Raw genomic sequence first — 24808 nt, forward strand, 5'->3', positions numbered from 1 at the left:
CTTGCATATGGAACATGGGACATGTCCTCTTCCTCTTCTTGTGTCTTGGGACACTGTTCAATAGATAACTTTACACCTACAGGAATAGGAACCTTCACTAGTTTACTATCCTGCATATTAAATCTCTACAGTATTGTCTCGACATACTTCCTATGGTTTAAGCAGAGCTTCCTCTTTTCCCGGTTTCTTTTAATTTTCATGCCCAAAATATGGTTTGCAGCACCAAGATCTTTCATGTCGAATTTGGAGGACAATTGGGTCTTCGAATCCTAGATAATTTATTTGTCATTTCCAACCAGCAACATATCATCAACATACAAGACCAAATAAATAACACGGTCACCAATCAATTTAAAATACACAGAGTGATCTGTTTTTCTTCTGGTGAAGCCAAGTCCCCATATAAATGTATCAAATTTCTGATACCACATCCTTGGTGATTGTTTTAACCCATAAAAATACTTCTTTAACTTGCATACCAGTTCTTTCTTACCCTTCACTGCAAAACCTTTAGGTTGCTTCATGTAGATCTCCTCTCCCAGATCCCCATGAAGAAATGTTATCTTCATATCCATCTGTTCTACCTCAAAATCAAAAGCAACAACAACAGATAACAATAATCTAATAGAAGTTACCTTGGCAACAAGAGAAAAAATATCACCAAAATCAATTCCCGGCACCTGGGAATAACCTTTTGCTACCAACCGAGGTTTGTATTTCTCCACATTTCCTTCTGCATTTATCTTCTGCTTGAACACCATTTGCTGCCAATGGGTTTCCTTCCAGCCAGCAACTCCACTAGATCCCAAGCCTCATTTTTGTGCAAAGATGCCATTTCATCAACCATGGCCTCTTTCTAGAGTTTTCCATCCTCTGAATCTACTGCTTCCTTCACAGTTATGGGATCATCATCAGTAATATATAAAGTAAAATTTGAACAGAGAGCAGATGGACTATACCTTTATGGCTGCCTTCTTTCTCGAACTGATCTTCTCACGCCCGGAGTTTGTGGCTCTTCATCTTCTGATTCCTTCTCTACTGTAGAGTCTGATTCTTCCTCCTTTAGCTCAAACTCTATCTTCTTAGGTTCCTTTCATTGGACTTCATGTTTAATAACATCTTTCACCTCTCTAAACACCACATATCAGTTGTACACAACCTTCCTTGTTACTGGGTTCTAAAGCGTATAACCGTTTAAACCATCCTTATACCCAATAAATATGCACCTTTCAGAATCCAGCTTTGTTCTTTTCTCATTTGGAACATGTACATATGCATCAGATCCAAATACCCTCAGATGTGAAAGAGAGGGTTTCTTACCAGTCCATAACTCTTGTGGAGTCTTCTCCTCCAATCCTGATGAAGGTGACCTATTGACCAGGTAACATGCAGTCTCCACCGCCTCTGCCCAGAATTCCTGTCCTAACCCGACACCACTAAGCATGCTTCTTGCCCTTTCCATCAACGTCTTGTTCATTTTTTCCGCAACTCCATTTTGTTGAGGTGTATATGGAGTAGTGTTCTGCCGTGCTATACCACACTTCTTACAGAATTCTTCAAATTCCTTACTGCAAAACTCTCCACCGTTATCTGTCCTTAACACCTTTATCTTCTTATCTGTCTAGTTTTCCACTAGAGCCTTAAATTCTTTAAACCTATCAAAGACTTCAGATTTCTTCTTAAGGAAATATATCCATGTATTCCTTGAGAAGTCATATATAAATGATACATAGTACATAGACTTACCCAGTGATGGAACCTTCACAGGTCCAAACACGTCACTGTGCACAAGCTCTAATATATATTTCACCCTCTTAGCACCAGAGGGGAAACTCACCCGATTTTGCTTCCCACATACACAATTTTCACAGAAATCAAAATCCAGAGAGCTATTACTCATACCTTCTACCATACCTTTACCATGAAGTATTTGAAGACCCTTATTTCCAATATGTCCAAGCCTTTGATGCCACATCATGGTCTTCTCTCCAGAGACCACTAGATTTTCTGCTCCACTTTCAGGAACCACAGAACTGTTGCACCCATCAAAAACCGTGCTACCTTGCAGCTTGTAAAGAGTTCCAATCCGAACTCCCCGCATCAATACCAGTGCTCCCTGAGCCATCTGGCAAGTATCCTTCTCGAACACTATTTTTAGACTTGCATCATCCAACTTGCTTATAGAAATCAGATTTCTGGCCAACGTAGGAATATGCAGAATAGCCGGAAGTGTTCTAACCCTTCCACCTTACAACTTCAACTTTACTTTTTTGCGACCAATGATTCTAGCCTTCCTATCATCCCCTAAGAAGAAATCACCACCATCGTATTTCTCATACTCGTAGAACCACTCTCTACGGGGAGTGAAGTGAAAGGATGCACCTGAGTCAATCAACCATGCCTCATGATCTACATGTGTACTTGAAGAAGCCAAGTACACATCCCCACCTTCATCTGAGGTGGTTTTTGCCTCTGCAGAAGAAGCATCATCAGATCCCTTTCCTTTATCAGGAGCTTTAGATTTACAGTCCCTTTTGTAGTACTTTTCCTTTCCGCATTTTGAGCACACCACCTTTACAAGTTTTCCTGGAGATTTAGATCTCCCACTCGATGAATTATTTTTTGTTTATGTTCTGGGACCGTCCTCGTACAGACAAGGCATCACCATTTTGGCTCTCCATATTTTTCCATCTCATCCCCTCCATCAGCAAGGATGAGACTATTTCATCAAACTGCAAGGCAGTTGCATTGCTACCTATTGCAATAACCAGACTATCCCATGAATCTGGTAGAGAACATAACAAACTGATGCACTTATCTTCATCTAAAATTTTAATATCAACAGATGCTAGCTGACTTACCACAGTATTAAATGCGTTCAAATGCTTTGTCACCGAGTCTCCATATTTCATCTTCAGGTTATATAGCCTTTTCCGCAAGAACAGTTTATTCACCAGAGACTTAGATTGGTACAAAGTCCCTAACTTGTCCCACAAAGAAATCATCGTAGCTTCCCCTGATACATTAAGCAATATTGAATCTAAGACACACAATCATATTGTGCTCTTTACCTTTCGATCCAACTTCTTCCATTCTTCATCGAACACTCCCGTTGGTTTAGTACTCAAATCTACCTGCGATCCACTGATCTTTATCCACTAATAGATCCTCCATCTTGAGTTTCCACAACTCAAAACTCTGACCATTAAATTTCTCGATCTCTATCTTTCCACTGCTCGCCATCTTCTTTCACCACCAGAATCGGTCTCACAGATCTCCCACTAAACAGGGTCTACCACAGGCTCGAGCGAAACCCCTTAGCAACAAAGGAAGCCCCTTGAAGCCAAAACAATGTTGATACCAAATGTAGGTTTTAACCTTCTACAGAAATTACTTGTGTACGAATTATAAAACACAAAAAATAAACAATGCGAGAGCATAACACATAAAACACATATACACAAAGATTTCCCCTGGATCCCAAAACCAGGACTACCAGCTGGATTTGTCATTATGTTCCTTTCAATGTTACAATACATATTTATACATGCCGAAGCATCCAATACCATGGACCGAAAACCATCGCGTCCAAAACCATGGACCGAAAACCATCGCGTCCAAAACCATGTGCGAAAATCATGCACGAAACCATAGGTGGGTCCGCCCAACCTAACATAGGGTCCAAAACCAAACTTTTCTGAGGCGTTGCCTTGAACCCCATAGAGTGGGGTTACCTGCACCACTCAAACCCCCTGTGACCCTCCCCCCCCACACTAAGCAATCGGCACAACGAAGGGGGGGCTGCCACCCCCACCCCTCTCCCCCTCTAACCCCCCAGTTAACTATGTGGGCTAGTCGTGGAAAAAATATAACGCAACCCAACATAAAACTACCTCTTATCTAGGGAGGTATTCATACAATATTACAAGGTGTTTGGAAATTTTCAATCCTGAAGAATTCGCAAAAGAGAAACTGGATTAGCAATCCATCTGTTATAACATCATATTCATCAGCATTGTCATAGTGCAAGGGCTTGACTAAAAACTCCATCACTTTACGAGACCATGAGCTACAATGCTAGTGAGACCAATGATTTATATACACCTTCATCATTGTCTCTCAAGGTACATACTCACCCGGGTGTTCTTGAGTATGACCTTCAAGGACTATTCTTATCTTGGGTTCCCAACCCTCAAAGAATATATGTCCTCTTGCCTACTCTTGTCTTGGATGCCCTACACATCCTCAAAGAGTATCGGATGCCAGATGATTACCTAACCCTCCCATTCTTTCTTCCCAAATGAAGACAAGAATGTTGTGTCTATCTTGTGTCTACACTTCCATTCATGGCCTTCATCTAGACTTACGGTTGTTAGTCCTGGTATAGTGCATGCCCCATGAAATGGAAAACACAATTGTCACTCCTTTGTAATCAGGGGTGATCCAAAAAATCCCTCTTGATCAGGGATCTATCAGTGATCCTTCTTAACTAGCGACTCTTTCCTTCATTAGTAGATTCTTCTTCATGGGTCCTTCAGTTTCTTGATATTTTTCCTTTCATGATGTCATGAAGTCTTCGATCAAACTTCTTCTTGGTGGGGAACCATTCATCACTCACTTTCCTTCTTGGTTTTTCATGTCATTGCTTCGTGGAAAGTGATCATGTTTGTCATCTTGGCTACTCCTTTTTCATCTTGTCCATGCTTCAGAATGCTCTCCTCATGGATGCTTCATAGTACTTGCTAGGTTACATGCTTTGACCTAGTAGCCCATTATGACTTCATTCTGATATTGCTTCAACATTGCTTTTTATTTTGTTGGATGGCTTCTTCATCACGACATCTCTATAGAGTAGAATGAGTTATCTGCACCTTTTGTATCTCCAAGGCCTTCAAAGGTGTCAAGGGTCATTTCTTCTTTTATCAGATTTGTCCTGCCTTTCTTTCAGGAGATGTCTTATCAACGCATTTTTTCAGATAGAGATCCTTGGTGATCATGGTGTTCTTCACATTCTTGATCTCTTTCTTCATTTACTTCTCCTCAGATAGATAGGCCAACCATCTAATTCTTATTGTGAGAGAATTCCTTCATTGCTTTCTTACTGGACTTGTCAACATTTCTTCTTGCTTCTTAGTCAGCAATTGTATGCTCCTTATGTGAGAATATTCTTTTGTTGACCTTCATAGCATTGTGGTACATGCCTTAGAGCATGTTCTTGGTGAAAGAGATTCTTTCATGGTTGATCATGTTGTAGAACTATACCCATGATTCAATAATATACAAATGATAACATGACTTAAACTTTGATGCATACATACCTCATCTTGATTCTCCTTTGGTCATCCTTTGGTGTGGCCCTTGTTGCTTCATCTTAGCTCTCCTTCATATCATCCTTTTCTTGAAACCCATGAATGGGATTCCCGATGAGACATCTGCCTTGGTCCATGAACCTTCTTTTGAAGATTCTATCATAGGATCTTAAAGATCCTCGTCTTGCAAATGTTTCCTTTCTTTTGATGATGTAGGTATTCTAAGATTCTTGTCATGATAAATTTTTCTTTTATCATGAATGAGGTCCTATACTAGGTATGCTTCTTCTAGGTGAATATCTTGAGCTATATCTGTCATGCTCCTATATTCTATAAGATATTTCTATTTATGCATCTTTGTTCTAATCATAAATGCTACATCTACATGAGTGTCCAAAAATCTATGTACATCATGCTCGTAGATTCTAGAGGGTGATTCTAGCCATGTAATTTAATTTATTCCTACATGCTCCTATTCTACTCAAAACTTTGAAACAAGTCTGGAAGTAAAGAGTTTTGACCTAGTCATAGTAGAGATATGGAGGATCTTCCTTCTTTTGCTTCTTTCATCTCTTGAGTGAAGTGAGCTTCTTCCCTCTTCCTTTTTTTTGTTGTTCTCCTTCTTAAGCTTAGGGAAATTCCTTTTCTAGTGTCCATATTCTTGGCATCCAAAACATTGGATCTTGTACATGTCTTCATTGTTTGTTCTTCGTGGACCAAACTTGCCAAATTTACCATTTCTTTTGGCCATGGTAGCAACTGCTGCTCCTTTGATCCCACACCTTCTTTTTCCTTAAGTCTGGTTTCCTTTGTTCTACATAGAGACCACATTTCGCTTAGAGTGGTTGCTTCCTTCTTGGCATAGATGCTAGATGTGAAGTTTCCCCACTCCTTAGGTAGAGCATTGAGTACAATAGTTGTTATCTCTCTGTCAAACATGACTTCCCCAAGCTCTTGAAGTTAATCTCTCATTTCAAATATTTTCATGAAGTAGGGAGTTATTCCTTCCTTTGTTATCTTCATCTTATATAATTCATTCCTTAAGGATATTACTTCTCTGGTTGTGGATATCGAGAATAGCTCTACTAGCTTATCATAAATTTATTTTGATGTCTGAAACTTGGAGACATAGGGAAGGAGAGAGTCTTTGATTGATTTTATCAGAATCTTTTGAGCTCTTATCTCATCCTTATTTTACTTGGCTAAGACTTGAGTCTACTCCTTAGCAGGGATAGTGATATTCCCTTTGACATTCTCTAGGAGTTCATTCTCCTTGAGTAGTAGATCAGTCCTCTTCTTCCGTGCAAGAAAGTTATTGGTCCCTACCAATTTATTGCTTTCCTTGCAAAAAGACATTGATGTATATTCAGAAGGGGACATGTACTTACTTGATAGATTTTGAGATGTAATAGAATTTCTTCCTCCTTGAAGGCTTGGTGGCTTGTCTTCCATGGATCTTGATTCTCTTCAAGTTGCCTTCTTGCTTGATGATGAAATTTTCTTGATAACTTGTAGCTTGATGTAGGTCCTGCTCCAATCTACTCTTCTATGTAGGTTCCTTTATGTAAGGCTCTTCTTCTAGGCTTGTAGACCTCCTTGGTGAATGATGGATTGTATACCCTTCTTGTCCTTGAAGTGATTGAGACTTCTAGGATTGATGCTTCAACTTTGTAAATGTTTCTCCTTGATGAGTGTTCTTGAGTTGCCCTTTCCTTGATGTGTCGCCTTAATCTGAAATATGTTAGAGAATCTAGGGCAAAGTAGTTTTGTGATGATTCTCCGAGACTTGATAACAATATGTGATGTACTTTTACAATTTATCTTCTTCTTCTTATTAATGTGTGTGTTTCATCAAACTTCTACCAAAACAAAATAACAAGAACATATAATTTGACTCTCTACCAGGGACAAACCCTCTCCACTCTTGAGAGGAAAACCCTTTGTAAGATTTCTCTTATTGAAGTTTCTTATTTGAACAACTTCCCAACCCTAGACCCTTGACTAGGATATCCTCCAAGCATAAGTCAAATCCTTCCTCTTTCTGCACTACCACTTCTAGCACATCTTCCGATACTTTGTCTTCTAGGTTAGGAAACCCTAGAATATTAGGGCTTCTTTACTTCATTATAGATAGAGGCTTCTTTACTTTCCTTTGGATACCTTGTAGGCCTAAGTATACATATGAATGAGGCTATTCATGTTGCTTCCTTAAACTAATGTCAAATCGTTCCTGCACCTCGCACATGTGACTATTTCTAGCCCTAGAAACAGTTCTATCTTCTTCGATCTTGGTCCTTCCTCCTTCGTATATGAGGGATTCTTCTTCGCTTGTAGAGAGAGGCCTAGTAGACCTTGTTTACACCCAAAACAATGATATATGTTGACTTGTTCATTTTATCTATTATGGATGTAGTCAAGCCTTCTTTGACCTCACACGTGTGACTGATACTGCTTCAGAAATGGCTTCCCTCACTTCGTTGTTTTTCCTCCTTATCGTCGCTGCCCTTGTTACCTTTTTCTTCCCTTATCTTTGTCCTTTTTACCCTTCTCATGTATGCATATTTCAGAGATAGATTGATGTCCTTTTGAGGAGTGGAAAACCTCTATAAATAGAGTTTTTTCCCTCCATTTCTAGCTGACATTACTGTCATTTAGGTCGACTTGTAGTTTGTACTATAATTTGACTTTTATTCATTGTTTTGTTGCTTGTAGACTTTGTTGGTGCTAGGAGAGGGTTTGACCATACTTGGAGGTGTTCCTTTGACCTTGTATGATGTCATAAATGATGTGGCATGCCCTCAAAGGGTCTTATCATAATTACATTTTGAATTTGGCTCTCTAGAAGCACTTCAAAATGTGCTTGTCCTATTTTCAATGAGCAAGAAACTCATTGACAAATAATATCATAAATAAATTTTCTTTTCTTGAATTAGTACAAATATCAAAATTACATTTATGAAGACTGATCCTAGTTACATTTTCTCCAACATTGAGGAGCTGAGGTCAGTGGTGTACCTGATTTTGATGCGGTATGGGATGCATACTTTTGAGAAAATATATGGGTGTGTTCGGGAGAGTGACTTGATGGGCATGATTGAGACAAGACACTTTGGAGTTGATGGGGTTGCAACAATGTTGATGCCTTGGTGGCAACACTTGGGCATGGGTTGAGTCGAGACTTGACCACTTTTGATACATGATGGCTGATTGGTTTACGACCACTGGAAACACATGGATGATGAGACAGGTGTATACTTGTCCCTTTTACAGACTTGAGGGATGGCATATTACAGATGTGATGGAGGTTGCTTCATGGACCTAGATGTGGCACATCGAGAGTCGGTTTGATGAGAGGATCTCTTCATTTTGAGTAGATGGACCTCACACATACAGATGGTGATGTTTGGATAGATGCGATTGATTGACATGCATAACATTGACACCAATATCATGGAAAACATGTTAAGAATGAGATGGAGATTACTTCATGGACCTGGGCATGACTTACTTACATTTTGATGGAGATGGGATGGATTCTTGATCGAGTTGATGTTGTGACAGAATGTTGAGAGAAACGAATGATGGTGGCATGAGGAGGTTCATTGTCATTATTTGAGCGTGACAGTTGGACTGATCACCTGACTAGTTTGAATCATGGGGTCCGGAAGTGTATCGAGATGTGTTTGAGTTGAGTTGGAATATCGTGGCAGCAGTTCACATGAGGACGATACATGTTGGGGTCGACATGATATATGTTGCAGTGAGAGCATGTAGCTTGAGTTGGAGGGACCAACCTTCCACGGTGGGGTAGCATGTGGATATTATGACAGATGTGGTTGATGACCATGGATTGAGGAGACTTCATGTTCATGGAGTTATGAACCTTGCTGTTTTATGCGATATTGGAGCAGAGATGGGCAGCATGGACATTTTGCAGATGTTAGAGATGGAAAAACTTTGTGACGATGTGTGATGGTGTTGTCGAGGAAGAAAACAATTTGAAGTGGGGGATTATGTCATGCCCACGAACTGATCATGTGTGACGAGCGACAGAGGGGTGGCAAACTTCGATTAAAGGTGACGAGCCGAGTTGCGACGATGAGCAGGTGTGTTCGGTTAAACGCACCCCGACAGGTGTGCGACGACGAGTTGTGACTAGCCACTAGGAGGGTCAAAAAACTGAAAAGGAAAATACGCTAAGTAGAGGAGAGCACATGTGACGAGTTTATAGGGGTGTCGAAAAACCGGAGAGTCCGTGGGCCAACGTGCGGAGCGACGAGTTGGGTGAACAAAAACATCTTTTGGCATTTTATTAGAAGACTTGTATGGTCAGCCTGGGCAGGCTGACCCACCATGACTCTTAGAGGTAACATATATTTAGAGGGTGACTTGATGGAGGAAGGACATCAAACAATTGATCCAAAATCAAGTTCAAGCATAAGTGGTGGACGAGATAAGTAGAAGAGCGAACGAAGTGGGGTGAGGTGCAGGCGGATCGAGGGTTGCAATACCGAGCTAAGGCAAAGGTGAGCTGTAGGTTTTGGGTGCATTTTGGGCAGCAAGCTACAAGTGGAGCAACCCTGCCTGTGGACGAGTTACGGTGGGCACTCCTGCCTGAACAAGTGAGCTGCAGTGCGGAGGACTGGTAGTGGGGCGCATCTGCCCGGCGAGTTGTAGAGGGAAACACGACATCGAGGGCACCTCTACCCGGGCGAGTTGTAGGTGAATGGTGACACAGTTGGCACGATGAGCTGGAGGTTGACATGGGTTGGCGCCCTTGCCCAATGACGAGCTGCGGTGGGCGACTTGCAAGAGGGCGCCTCTGCCCGAACACGCTGAACGAGTGAGGGCACTGCTGAATGAAAGGGTGACCCAGGGTGGGCATCCCTGAACAAGTTGCACGACTGAACGAACGAGGGTGCTGTTGAATAGAAGGGTGACCTAAGGTGGGCTACCTTAAACGAGAAAGTCGATTTGCTAATTTTGGTAGTTCGTGAAAGTGATCTTGGGGTTTCTTGGCAAAGGTTGTATGTGTAAAAATACTTGTAAATGATTGTATTATTATTATTGGGCATACTCTAAATTGAGGAGTTGCCCTTCCCATTAAAAGAAAGTTATTTGTTGTGCATATTTATATGATAATGATGATAAATGTTATTTCCGTTGTAAAATGATGAATGCTTAGTAGAATTGTAAAAAAATAACTAAGTGTTGAATGTTAGGCATAGTCCTTATTCATTAGTATTGGTGAAAAGAAATTGGGTAGCGATGCTGCACCTGCCTATGTGTAGTTGAAAGACCACCACCAAGATAGGGGCATGATAGCTTGGTTCTCCAACTCTGTTGCCTAGAGATTTGTCGCGCTCTTATTGCCAGTTTGATGGACAGGGTGGATGCTGCAGAATGAGTTCGACGGAAGGAGCATGCAGTGCAGATGGCCTCTTTGGAGCACCTGCATTACTTTCAAAGTCAATTTTGGGAAAGACTGGTTGTGGCTTGGTGGGGGAAAAACCAACTCACGAAGAAAATAGAAAAGCTGGAGACATGGATGTCGCACTACAAAAGACACGTTCAGTGTGACTTCCGCCCTCCTTCGCATCCTGGAATGGCCACGGACAACCTTGCATTCATGACATCAAACAACTAGTATGATTTCTGGTGTTTTTTATGTTTTAGCTTTGTTTTGGTGCCTCTGGCCCAACCATTTATGGACGATGTCCTTAGCTACTTTTTTGTATTTTTGTCATATAGTAAATTTTTTGGTCAACAAACCCAATCGAGGTAAGACCACCTATTTTGGGACAGGCTCTATGTCCTCCTTTTTCCAACATTAATAGAATATTGACTTACAAAAAAAATTAAACATTTAAGTATTATGCACAATTAAATAATAATTTTAACTATTATTTTTAAAGCTAAATTTTTATTTTTTTTATTTTTTAATTGTAAATATTTCATTTTTCCATTAGAGTAATCATTTTGATCTTAAGATTTGTAAAATTAAAAATAGTTTCAAAAAATAAGAAATGCAATTCTATATTTCCAAATACAAAAGATTTATATTGAATATTTTTTATTAATTTAAATAATATAAAATTTAATAAACTTTGTAATGTTTTATTATTTAACTTTAATTTTTAAAAAGAAAATTCAAGACTATGAAAAGTAATTTAGATTTACAATTTTCCTAATTACTAATACAATAAAAAAAACTTCCACCAAAAAGGTTCCCATGAGGCAAAGTTATGAAAATGGTACTTACATGTCGATTCTTATATCGTACCATGAAAAAGATGAAGAAAAGAATGCTAGTATATATAAAAAATTAAAGAAGATATTGTTCATCATTGTTGCAGAAAGTATGTCAACAGAACAAGTGAGGCTAATTTTAAATAATGTTTCATTAGTCTTTCAACTTTGCCTTTCCCTTTGCCTTAGATTTCAAATCGTAAATATAGCATACATTTTGAAAGAGAATTGATTTTAGTTTTCCGATGGATGTAGGGGATCTAGATTTAAATTTTGAATTTTATCACTTGGAAAAATATTGTCGACAGCGAAAGTCGGAGGCGGGTACAGTTCTTCGGGCTGGATGTCTATTCTCTCTTCGACTCCATCCAGGTCGTAATCAAGGAGCTCGATAAGGTGGACAAAGAATTAGGTGAGCGCGCGCGGAGGCATTATGCCTGCTTTGATCCCTCCCACCGGAACGAGGAGGAGTACATGATCAGTCTTCTCGAGGTCCCCGAGGGTTGCAAGTCCTCCTCTCTCAAGGTACCGGCATCGATTCTTATGTCTTAATAGCTGTTTTCTAATTTTTATGTCGATTCTTATTTCTAACAGTAGTCTATACCTGCGAATTTTTGGAGTTGCGAGACCTACGTATGGATAGTGATACAGAGAGAACCTACAACTTCGCTCAACCTTCCGATGACTGCCCGAACAGGCCCCAATTCAGTCTACCTTCATTGCCATCAACTAAGAGAACTAGGAGACTCCGCCACCAGAGTCTTGCCCGGACATGTTGTCTTGTCCACCACAAAATTAAAACATAGATCAGTCACTAAATTCAAATTTTGAAATTTAAATTTCATTTTGAAATTTGGGAAACAATTAAAACATGGATCAGTCACTCAATTCAAATTTTGAAATTTAAATTTCATTTTCAAATTTATTAAATTTGAATCTTGGGATTCCAGTGACATTTAAATTTCAAATTTAAACTTTGGGATTTTGGAATTCGGATTTGGATTTCCGAATTTTGGAATTCGGATTTGGATTTTAAAATTTTGGATCTTGGGATTCCAGTGAAATTTAAATTTCAAATTTAAACTTTGGGATTTTGGAATTCGGATTTGGATTTTAAAATTTTGGAATTGGCATTTGAATAAATTTTTGAATTGAATTTTGGAATTTCAAAATAAACGAAATGGCAACAAATTTTTGAATTGAATTTTGGAATTTCAAAATAAACGAAATGGCAACAACTGTAGATAATGGCAACAACGGTAGATAATTTCATTCTCAGAAAAAGAAAACGAACGGTAGATAATTTCATTCTCAGAAAAAGAAAACGAACGGTAGATAATTTCATTCTCAGAAAAAGAAAACGAAACAACTGTAGATAATTTCATTCTCAGAAAAAGAGAGAATGAAAAAGAAAACGAACGGTAGATAATTTCATTCTCAGAAAAAGAAAACGAACGGTAGATAATTTCATTCTCAGAAAAAGAAAACGAAACAACTGTAGATAATTTCATTCTCAGAAAAAGAAAACGAACGGTAGATAATTTCATTCTCAGAAAAAGAAAACAAAACAACTGTAGATAATTTCATTCTCAGAAAAAGAAAACAAAACAACTGTAGATAATTTCATTCTCAGAAAAATATAGGCATGCATGCGTATATGAATTTCATGTCATTCATTAGGCCAGAATCACTCACTATCAGGGTTTCAAAACTATATCCGGTCATCACTCGATCTGGGATGGATTTGAGCCCAGGATCAATATATTTCATTGACCATTTTATTGCCATCTTTCCTCACTGGGTATTGGGGTGGCTGGGTAAATAGTCTTCGGGTGAGCCATCTTTCCTCGGGATTATCCAAATAAAGAATAGATAGAATTATAGTGTATATATATTATCCATCCAATCCTATTTATACGAGGGTTCGTAACTTACCTTACCGACAACTGGCTCAACTGTTGAGAGATAATTTCATTCTCAGAATCATTCTCAGAAAAAGAAAAAAGAAAACGAACTGAGAACCTTCAATATTTTTTTTTTCCACCAAAAAAAACTCCTGTAGGATGGCTTGCTTACCAGTGTAGGATGGCTGGCTTGCTTACCAGTGCTTGCTTACCAGTGATTAATCATGAACAGATGGTTGCTATCACTTTATGTGAGCCACACCATGGCTCATAGCCTGGTGTCTGGGGCACCATCTCCTGTAGGATGGCTTGCTTACCAGTGTAGGATGGGGCACCATCTCCTGTAGGATGGCTTGCTTACCAGTGCTTGCTTACCAGTGATTGCTTACCAGTGATTAATCATGAACAGATGGTTGCTATCACTTTATGTGAGCCACACCATGGCTCATAACCTGGTGTCTGGGGCAGATGGTGCCCAGGAGTTCTCAGCCCATACCCCAAAACTTTGTAGGAAGCCTCCTGGGCATCGCCATTATAGAGGATGAGAACGGTGGTAGTAGGGTTCGAAGGGCGGTGCAAAGACTGCCCTTCGAACCCTACTATCACAGTTCTGATCCTCTGTAGTGGCGATGCCCAAGGAAGACGGAGGCTCCCTACAAGGTTTTGTAGTACGGACTGAGAACTCCTGGGCACCAACCTTGTAGTACGGGCTGAGAATTCCTGGGCACCCTCTCCACCAGGTTATGAGCGATGGTGTGGGGTGCTGAAGGTTGCCATAACAACCATCTGTTCATGATTAGCACTGTAATCACTGGTAAGCAAGCCATCCCACACGAGTTTTTTGGTGGAAACAGAATATCATAGAGCATCTCGAGGGTTTCATAGGGTTTCAGTTCGTTTTCTTTTTCTGAGAATGAAATTATCTACATTTGTTGCCATTTCCTTTATTTTTACAGCATTAATTTGCTGAATTTATGCTAGCTAGGGTTATAACAAGTCCTCGTGGACTTCAACTTAAGACCACCACGGGGTTTCCTTGTGACCTTTTTTTCAGACAGAAAAAGCTGTATGATTTATATTAAGGATATATAAATATCAGAGATACATATGCTGATCAGATATCCAAAAAAGCAGCAGCATTTGAAGAAGGGAAAAAGACATTTCGATTTCCCCAAAGATGGAATCCAAAAAAGCAGCAGCATTTGAAGAAGGGAAAAAGACATTTCGATTTCCCCAAAGATGGAATCTGTAAGATGAAGGGTTTCCTTGGTGACCTTTGAGCTTGTAATTGTTATAGTTCCAGCTATGAACCGCAAATTTCAGGGATTTGCTATTTCCATGGCTTGTATGATAACTTCTAATCAATGGAGTCGTTACTGTGGTTACAGCTGTTTATATGTATATAAGCTTATGGTTTGCACTGCTCGAGTGGATTATTACAGACCTGAATATAGTTATTGTTTTGCCTTTTAAAAAATTAATTATTTGGGGTTTAAAAATCATTTTTTTTAATTTTGGATTTTCGAATTTTGGATTTCGGAATTCCGGAATTTGAATAGATTCCCGAATTTGAATTTCCCGAATTTGAATTTCCGAATTTGAATAAATTGTGAATTGAATTTTTCCGAATTTGAATTTCCGAATTTGAATAAATTGTGAATTGAATTTTTCCGAATTTGAATTTCCGAATTTGAATAAATTGTGAATTGAATTTTCGAATTTCACATTTGAATTTGAATTTTTGAATTGAATTTTGGAATTTCGAATTTGAATAAATTGTGAATTTAATTTTCGAATTTCACATTTGAATTTGAATTTGAATTTTTGAATTGAATTTTAGGAATTTCGAATTTGAATTTTTGAATTGAATTTTGGAATTTCGAATTTGAATTTTCAACATACAGCTAGCCTAAATTAATTATTATTTGAATTTTCAACATACCGAATTTTCAACATACCGCTAGCGTAAATTAATTATTTTGGGGTTTGAAATCAAATTTTGAAATTTGGATTTGAATTTGAACATGCCGCTAGTTTGGGGTTTGATACAGTGGTCGGGGAAGTCGGTTACTTCCCACCCCGCCCACGTTCGACCCCTAAGGTGTAGCTGCGCAGCAGCGTATTCTGCGAATGTGGATGTTGACAGCTTGGTTATATGATGACTTTGATGTCATAGCTATCAGCTTGGCTGATATGCATATGATATGATATGCATATATTGTAATAAGAATAAGAGGGCCTATAATGCTTCTGATTGGGGGCTAGCCCCTCCCTTAGATTGGGAACTAGCCCCTCCCTTTCATTTAGTTTGGGATTTGAAATCATCAAATTCCGGAATTCCAGAATTTGAATAAATTTTGAATTGAATTTGAAATTTTGAATTGAATTTGAATTTTCAACTTAGCGTAAATTAATTATTATTTGAATTTTCAACATGAACATGCCGGTAGCGTAAATTAATTATTATTTGAATTTTCAACATGAACATGCCGCTAGTTTGGGGTTTGAAATCATCAAATTCCGGAATTCCAGAATTTCAATAAATTTTGAATTGAATTTGAATTTTCAACATACCGTTAGCGTAAATTAAATATTTGGGGTTTGAAATCAAATTTGAATTTGAATTTTCAACATACCGCTATCGTAAATAAATTATTTGGGGTTTGAAATCAAAAAAATTTAAATTAAATATTTGGGATTTGAAATCAAATTTGAATTTGAATTTTCAACATATCGCTATCGTGAATTAATTATTTGGGGTTTGAAATCAAAAAGTTTAAATTAAATATTTGGGGTTTCAAATCAAATTTGAAATATTTGAGGTTTCAAATCAAATTTGAATTTGAATTTTCAACATACCGCATATTTGAGGTTTGAAATCAAATTTGAATTTGAATTTTCAACATACCGCTATATTATTTGGAATTTGAAATCAAATTTGATATTGAATTTTCAACATATCGCTATATATATTGGGGTTTGAAATCAAATTCGAATTTGAATTTTCAACATACCGCTATATATATTGGGGTTTAAAATCAAATTTGAATTTGAATTTTCAACATACCGCTACATATATTGGGGTTTCAAATTTACCGCTATATATATTGGGGTTTAAAATCAAATTTGAATTTGAATTTTCAACCTACGGTCGTAAATTAATTATTTGGGGTTTGAAATCAAATTCCGAAATTTGAAATTTTGGAATTTGGATTTGAATTTGAATTTTGAACATAGCGTAATTCCCGAATTTGAATAAATTTTGAATTGAATTTGAATTTTTAATTATTTGGAGTTCCAAAATTTGGATTTGAATTTGAATTTTGAACATAACGTAATTCCCGAATTTGAATAAATTTTGAATTGAATTTGAATTTTGAATTATTTGGAGTTTGAAATCAAATTTCAAAATTTGAGATTGGGGTTTAAAATCAAATTTGAATTTGAATTTTCAACATACGGTCGTAAATTAATTATTTGGGGTTTGAAATCAAATTCCGAAATTTGAAATTTTGGAATTTGGATTTGAATTTGAATTTTGAACATAGCGTAATTCCCGAATTTGAATAAATTTTGAATTGAATTTGAATTTTTAATTATTTGGAGTTCCAAAATTTGGATTTGAATTTGAATTTTGAACATAACGTAATTCCCGAATTTGAATAAATTTTGAATTGAATTTGAATTTTTAATTATTTGGAGTTTGAAATTTGAATTTGAATTTTTAATTATTTGGAGTTTGAAATCAAATTTCAAAATTTGAGATTTTGGAATTTGGATTTGAATTATTTGTGGTTTGAAATCAAATTTTGAAATTTGAGATTTTGGAATTTGGATTTGAATTATTTGGGGTTTAAAATCAAATTTTGAATTTGAATTTTCAATGTAACGTAATTCCAGAATTCTAATAAATTTTCAACATTAAAGGGGAATTTTAATAAATTTTCAACATTAAAGGGGGCTAGTTCTCTGAAGAAGCTTTATATTAGGTCCATTTGTACATTATTTCACACATACCGATAGTCCTCTCCCCTGAAGAAGCTTTATATTAGGCCAATTTGTACAAATTTTGAAATTTGAGATTTTGGAATTTGGATTTGAATTATTTGGGGTTTAAAATCAAATTTTGAATTTGAATTTTCAATGTAACGTAATTCCAGAATTTTAATAAATTTTCAACATTAAAAGGGAATTTTAATAAATTTTCAACATTAAAGGGGGCTAGTTCTCTGAAGAAGCTTTATATTAGGTCCATTTGTACATTATTTGCAAAGTCATCAGTCACATTAATCACACATACCGATAGTTCTCTCCCCTGAAGAAGCTTTATATTAGGCCAATTTGTACATTATTTACAACGTCATTAGTCACATCAATCACCTATACTGATATATATCTGCACGATAATATATATAAGCTGTCGCATAGCGCCACAATAAAGAGATTCGATTACGGGCGGGGTGCGTGAAAGCCGACTACCCCACCATGTGATTTGTGCACTCAGGCGCAAATAATTTTTCAACATACCACTAGCGTAGATTTTGAAATTTGAGATTTTGGAATTTGGATTTGAATTTGAATTTTCAATGTACCATAATTCCGGAATTTGAATAAATTTTCAACATACCGCTAGCATAAATTAATTATTTGGTGTTTGAATTCAAATTTGAATTTGAATTTGAATTTTCAACATACCGCTGTCGTAAATTAATTATTTGGTGGTGCACCCGAGTGCACAGTTTATGTGGTGGGGGTTGTTGGCGTTCTCGCACCGCGTTCTTGATTGATTCTCACCATTTTGGCGCTGCGCAACTATCATCGTGTAGTTATATATCGGTGATATGTAATTGATGTATATATGTAAATATTGAAGAATGGGCTTAATATAACACCTTCTTCAGGGGACTAGCCCCCTCTCACAAAAAAATAATTATTTGGAGTTTGAAATCAAACTTTGAAATTTGGGATTTTGGAATTTGAATTTGAATTTAATTTTTCAACTTACCGCTAGCGTAAATTAATTATTTGGGGTTTGAAATCGAATTTGGGATTTTGGAATTTGGCTTTGGGAATTTGGATTTGGATTTCGGAATTTTGGAATTTAAATAAATATCGGAAATTTGGGATTTGGATTTCCGAATTTTGGAATTTGAATAAATTTTTGGGATTTGGGACTTTGGATTGGGGATTTGGATTTGAATTTGGATTTTCAAATCGCTTAAATTAATTATTCGTAATCAAATTTTGGAATTTGGGAGAACTTTGGAATTTGGATTTCGGAATTTTGGAATTTGAATAAGTATCTAAATTAATTATTCGTAATCAAATTTTGGAATTTGGATTTCGGAATTTTGGAATTTGAATAAGTATCTAAATTTGGAGTGGGGGTTGGGAATTTGGAGTTGGATTTGGATTTCGGAACTTAAATATCTAAATTTGGAGTTGGGGTTGGAACTTAAATATCTAAATTTGGGGTTGCGGTTGGGAATTTGGAGTTGGATTTGGATTTCGGAATTTTGGAATTTGAATAAATATCGGAATTTTGGGATTTGGATTTCGGAATTTTGGAAATTGAATAAATATCCAAATTTGGATTTGGGGTTGGGGTGGAGTTTGCAATTCAGAATTTTGGAATTTGAATAAATATCGGAATTCGGGTCGGGAACGGGGTTTGGACATGGGAATTGGTATTGGAATTGGGATTTTCAACATACCGCTAGCTTAAATTAATTAAAACACGTAAATTAATTAAAACACCCCGGGTGTCCACCACACAATTAAAACACAAATTCAAATTTTGAAATTCAACATAGATTTTCAACATACCACTAGCGTAAATTAATTAAAACACCCCCGGACTATGTTGTCTTGTCCACTACACAATAAAAACACAAATTAAAAATTTCAAAATTAAAAATTTCAAATTTAAATTTGAATTTGAATTTTCAACGTATCACTGGCGTAAATTAATTAAAACATGGATTACTAAATTAAATTTAAATTTCAAATTTTGAAATTTAAATTTGAATTTTCAACATACCGCTAGCGTGACACGAATCGAAAAATTCAAAATGAAGGTATAGTCTATACATACAATTGGAGTAGCCTATGCCATAGACATGCTATACATACAATTGGAGTAGCTTATACCATAGGCATCCAATTGGAGACATACAATTGGAGTAGCCTATACCTACGAATTTGAGTACTTTATAAGTTTCAAATTCGGTCACGGATCCATGCTTTCAAGCCATCGTCAAGATGGCGGTGGACAGGGAAAATGGTCAGGATGGTGGTGGAGTCTGTGATCAACAAATTATCAACTACTCTAGGAAAGTTCCGAGAATATAGGAAAGTTCAGGGGATAAATTATCAACTACTCTAGGAAAGTTCAGGGGCCAAAACATAGGGAAGTTGAGAAAAAGTTGTACTTTCTAATACATGTCATGGCATTAGGGTATCACCGATACCCTCAACTTAACTCAAAAAAGGAAAGTTCAGGGGCCAAAACATAGGGAAGTTGTACAAAAGTTGTACAAAAGTTGTACTCTCTAATACATGAGATGGCATGAGGGTATTACAACTCAAAAAATTTACAGCTATAGACTACTCCAATTGTATGTATATTTGTTGCCGAGGTTCTTCGTCGGCGATTCTTATTTCCACCACAAATCCCTATTTAATGCACCTTGACATGTGGGGACGATAGCGAAATATAAGGCGCGCCGTTTTTTTTTTTCCTCCAGTCATGACGGTGTGCGTTATATTTCGCTATCGCCCCCGCATATCAGGGCGCTTTAAATATGAATTTGTGGTGGAAATAAGAGCCGTCTTCTTGGACGGGGAGTTGTGATGTCTTACATTGATTCATATGTGTTACCATTGTAGTTTTTTTCTTGATTTCCTTGTATCATGGCAGGTACGTATCACCAATATCCTCAACTAAAAAAATTTAGATGTGATGTCTTATATTGATTCGTATGTGTGACAGTCGTAGTTTTTTTCTTGATTTCCTTGTATCATGGCATGTATGTATCGCCAATACTCTCGACTAAAAAAATTTACAGCTATAGGCTACTCCATCTAATCGTATGTATATTTGCTGTCAAGGTTCTTGGACTCATATGTATATTCCAGCCAAGGTTCTTGGACCGGGAGATGTGATGTCTTACATTGATTCCAGTGGTTTTCTTTCCTTCAAAATAACTGTATGTATATTTTGTTGTCATAGTCAATGTTCTTGGAATGTGATATTAGTATTGTTTTTTGATAACCAATCAATATATTTGTGTATGTATAATTTGATGTCATAGTCAAAGTCAATGTTTTTGTTTTTTACAACCAATCAATATATTTGTGTATGTATAATTTGTTGTCATACTCAAAGTCATCAATGGTCTTGTTTTTTTATCTTGTTTTTTATAACCGATCAATATATTTGTGTATGTATGTATAATATATTGTGTATGTATAATTTGATGTCATAGTCAAAGTCAATGTTTTTGTTTTTTATAACCAATCAATATATTTGTGTATGTATAATTTGTTGTCATACTCAAAGTCATCAATGGTCTTGTTTTTTTATCTTGTTTTTTATAACCGATCAATATATTTGTGTATGTATAATATATTTGTGTATGTATAATTTGTTGTCATAGCCAAAGTCAATGGTCTTTGGAATGTGACATTGACATTGTTTTTAATAACCCATTAATATATTTGTGTAGTTATTTATCTATTAATACTCACTAAGTCAATTAATCAATTAATATATTTATGTAGCTATTTATCTATTAATACTCATTAAGTACATTATTAATACTCACTAAGTCAATTAATATATTTGTGTAGCTATTTATCTATTAATACTCATTAAGTACATTCATAGACTCCATGGTCTTCATAGAGTCTCTCTATCTATGGAGGCCATCCACTAGGCACATCCCTTGTAAGTCTCCATATATTTGTGTAGCTATTTATCTATTAATACTCACTAAAGTACATTCAGTGTCCATAGAGAGTCTCCATATCTATGGAGGCCATCCACATCCCTCGTGGGTCTCCATCCCATGACATCAGGGCATCTCTTAACATTTTTATATGTTAAAAGGATCGCTCGAAGGTATAGATGACAGTTGCATAGCTATGGAGTTAAACTATGCAATCACCCACTTATTTGTACATTCATCAGCGCCATCTTTCAATTTCAATTTACCATTATTGGATGCCATGCGACCAATGAGGAATGGTGATGGGTGGATGGCCCCCATAGGTGGTGACTCCTAGATACCATGGGAACAATGAAGCTCGTGGGTCTCCATCCCATTACCTCAGGGCATCTCTCAACATTTTTATATGTTAAAAGGAGCGCTTGAAGGTATAGATGACAGTCGCATAGCTATGGAGTTAAACTATGCAATCACCCACTTATTTGTACATTCATCAGCGCCATCTTTCAATTTCAATTTACCATTACTGGATGCCATGCGACCAATGAGGAATGGTGATGGGTGGATGGCCCCCATAGATGGTGACTCCTAGATACCATGGGAACAATGAGGGATGGTGATGGGTGGATAACCTGGATACCATGGGAACACTGAAGAATCCCATATGGGTGGATGACCTCCATAGATGGGGACTTTGGATAACATGGCACCAATAAACTGATGGTGGATGGCCTCTATAGATGGAAGAAGAATGGTGATGGGTGGATGGTCACTATAGATGGGGATTCAATGTACTGGATGTTAAATAGCTACATAAATATTGGTTGTCTCTATTTTCTTATGTCTGACTTTTCTTATGTTGGTGGTCTCTAGTTTTTTTATTTCCGACTTTTCTTATATTGGTGGTCTCTAGTTTTCTTATGTCTGACTGCGGTTTTCTTTAGAATAATTGTATGTATATGTGATGTTGTTGGAAGGAACTAATTCCAACTACCCACATTATTACAGAGGCTAGAATTCAACAGAAGCTTTAAATGCAGGATCTAGAATTCGTTTACAATGGGTAAGCTTCTTGAAGAAAACACTGCCCCAATCAATCTCCAGAACTTTCTCTATCCTATATAAATATCTGTTTGCGAATGAAGGCAAGTTGTTGTTGAGTTCTGAGTTTGAGTCTCTGCTCTCTGATTTGGTATCAAATCAGAGAGCAGAGACTCAAACACATAAACACAGAACTTCAAACTGGGAACTTAGAACTTGCTTTCATTCGATGATTGAAGTGATATTTATACATAGCAGAGATCTTTCTGGAGTTCGATGGGGCGGTGACTTCTCCAGGAAGCTTGCCCATTTGTCAATGAATTCTAAAACCTGCACTTTCAAATATTTGTTGTATTCTCTAGAACAGTCTAACTACATTAATGCAGGTGGTTGGAATTAATGTTTTCCAACAGATGTCACTATCAAATTTCTTCGAAATTTGCTCCGTCAGCAAATGGACAACGCCACGGAGGAGGAAGTGTTCGATATCCAGCAGAAGGAGTAGTCTACCTGGGCGGAGGAATGGCTCGTTTTCCGGCACCGGCCGGAAAATCGTCCGGCTCCGGCTGCCGGCAATCCCTCCGCCCTCCGCCACCTTCCCCTTGCTCCGCCACCCTCCTTCGCCGCCCAGCCTTCCCTCGCGATTCTGACAGAGCCTGACAATGGATTCGGCGCAGCTGTAAATCCTGACATCCCCTGACAGATCGGGGACGAGCTCGAATGTCGGGAACAGAGAGGAATGGCTCCAATTCGAATTGAGGAGGTCCCGCGGTTGCTCCCTCACGCAATTTCCTTGCCGCTCTGTAATTGCCCTGACCTCCGCAAGTCCGCTCTGCAATTCCCCGGAGCTCTGCAACTCCTTTCTTTTCCGCTCTGTAATTGCCCCGACCTCTGCAATTCCAAACCCAGGTAAGATCCGCAATGGAGTTTGCGGATCTTACTTGGGTTTGGAATTGTAGAGGTCGGGGCAATTACAGAGCGGAAAAGAAAGGAGTTGCAGAGCTCCGGGGAATTGCAGAGCGGACTTGCGGAGGTCAGGGCAATTACAGAGCGGCAAGGAAATTGCGTGAGGGAGCAACCGCGGGACCTCCTCAATTCGAATTGGAGCCATTCCTCTCTGTTCCCGACATTCGAGCTCGTCCCCGATCTGTCAGGGGATGTCAGGATTTACAGCTGCGCCGAATCCATTGTCAGGCTCTGTCAGAATCGCGAGGGAACGCTGGGCGGCAAAGGAGGGTGGCGGAGCGAGGGGAAGGTGGCGGAGGGCGGAGGGATTGCCGGCAGCTGGAGCCGGACGATTTTCCGGCCGGTGCCGGAAAACGGGCCATTCCTCCGCCCAGGTAGACTACTCCTCCAGCAGAATGCGAAGATCGTGAGCGATGCCGATGAGTATTACAGGGCGGTGCTGTCTGGGCACCGGAACTCTTGGAACGTACGGGAAAATCACATGATGGACACGCTGGCCTTTCTACTAGAGCGATGGCCCGGTGGGAAGGCGATCGTGTGGGCTCACAACACGCATGTCGGAGATTACAGGGCAACCACAATGGTCAACCTCGGGGAGGTCAATCTGGGCGGCCTTGTTAGGCAGAAATACGGGCAAGACGCAGTGCCCTCGTCGGCTGCGGCTCCTACCAGGGCTCCGTCATCGCTTCCGACAGATGGGGTGGCTCGATCCAGAACATTGCCGTGCCGCCTGCGCGGGAAGGGAGCTACGAGGACATCTTTCACATAGCGGCAGGCACGAGTGGTAATAACCATTTCTACGTTATAGTTCGAGAGGGCGAGGAGGCAGAGGGGAATAAGACGCTGGCGAAGGTGAGAGGACACCGGGCTATAGGCGTTGTGTATAATCCGGAAAAGGAGAGGGGGAACTATGTGCCTACAAGTCTCTCTGGTAGGTACGATGCTTTCGTATTTTTTAATCAGTCCAAGGCGTTGGAGCCTCTAGCTGCCCATCTCAGTGCAATGAAAATATCAGAGGCTTGGCCTAGCGGAGTCTGATATGTATTATTCTCGCCTCTCAATCAATCTATAAATAAATTGGAAGCTCGAATGAGACCGCGTTCATTATCCACTCTCCACAGTCTGCACAGTTTAGGGCAATTGGGAACCATAACATTACCGTTTTTGGTGTTCACTATAGAGTAGCTGCTATCTCAGTAGGTAAAGTTCCGTTAGGTAGGTAAAGTTTCTGAAAGTGGTTATCATCAAATTCGAAGGAATCGTGTATATATTCATCCGCTAGGTTGAAGGGATTGTTCCTTTGGCTCCCTCGTTTCCAGAAACGGGTTGATTGGACTTATCCAATCTGTTTTAATTTCAGTGTCTTTTTCCCAAAGGATGTTTTAATTTC

General features: G+C 38.3%; 1 protein-coding gene across 1 annotated transcript in view; it reads left to right on the top strand.

Annotated features, from left to right (window-relative positions):
• LOC149232999 (uncharacterized) overlaps positions 1 to 24573 on the top strand; it is a 288896-nt gene extending 264323 nt beyond the window's left edge. The window contains exons 2-3 of the mRNA XM_089379621.1: positions 22866 to 22940; positions 23805 to 24573. Of these exons, the coding sequence (XP_089235747.1) occupies positions 22907 to 22940; positions 23805 to 24187 (417 nt within the window). The 5' untranslated portion in view covers positions 22866 to 22906 and the 3' untranslated portion in view covers positions 24188 to 24573. The remainder of the gene's footprint in view (positions 1 to 22865; positions 22941 to 23804) is intronic.
• The last annotated feature ends 235 nt before the right edge of the window (positions 24574 to 24808 follow it).

The sequence above is a fragment of the Pinus tabuliformis genome, chromosome J, assembly GCF_031772625.1.
Source record: "Pinus tabuliformis cultivar Carrire ecotype Pingquan chromosome J, CPIR1, whole genome shotgun sequence".
In the NCBI taxonomy this organism is placed as follows: domain Eukaryota; kingdom Viridiplantae; phylum Streptophyta; class Pinopsida; order Pinales; family Pinaceae; genus Pinus; species Pinus tabuliformis.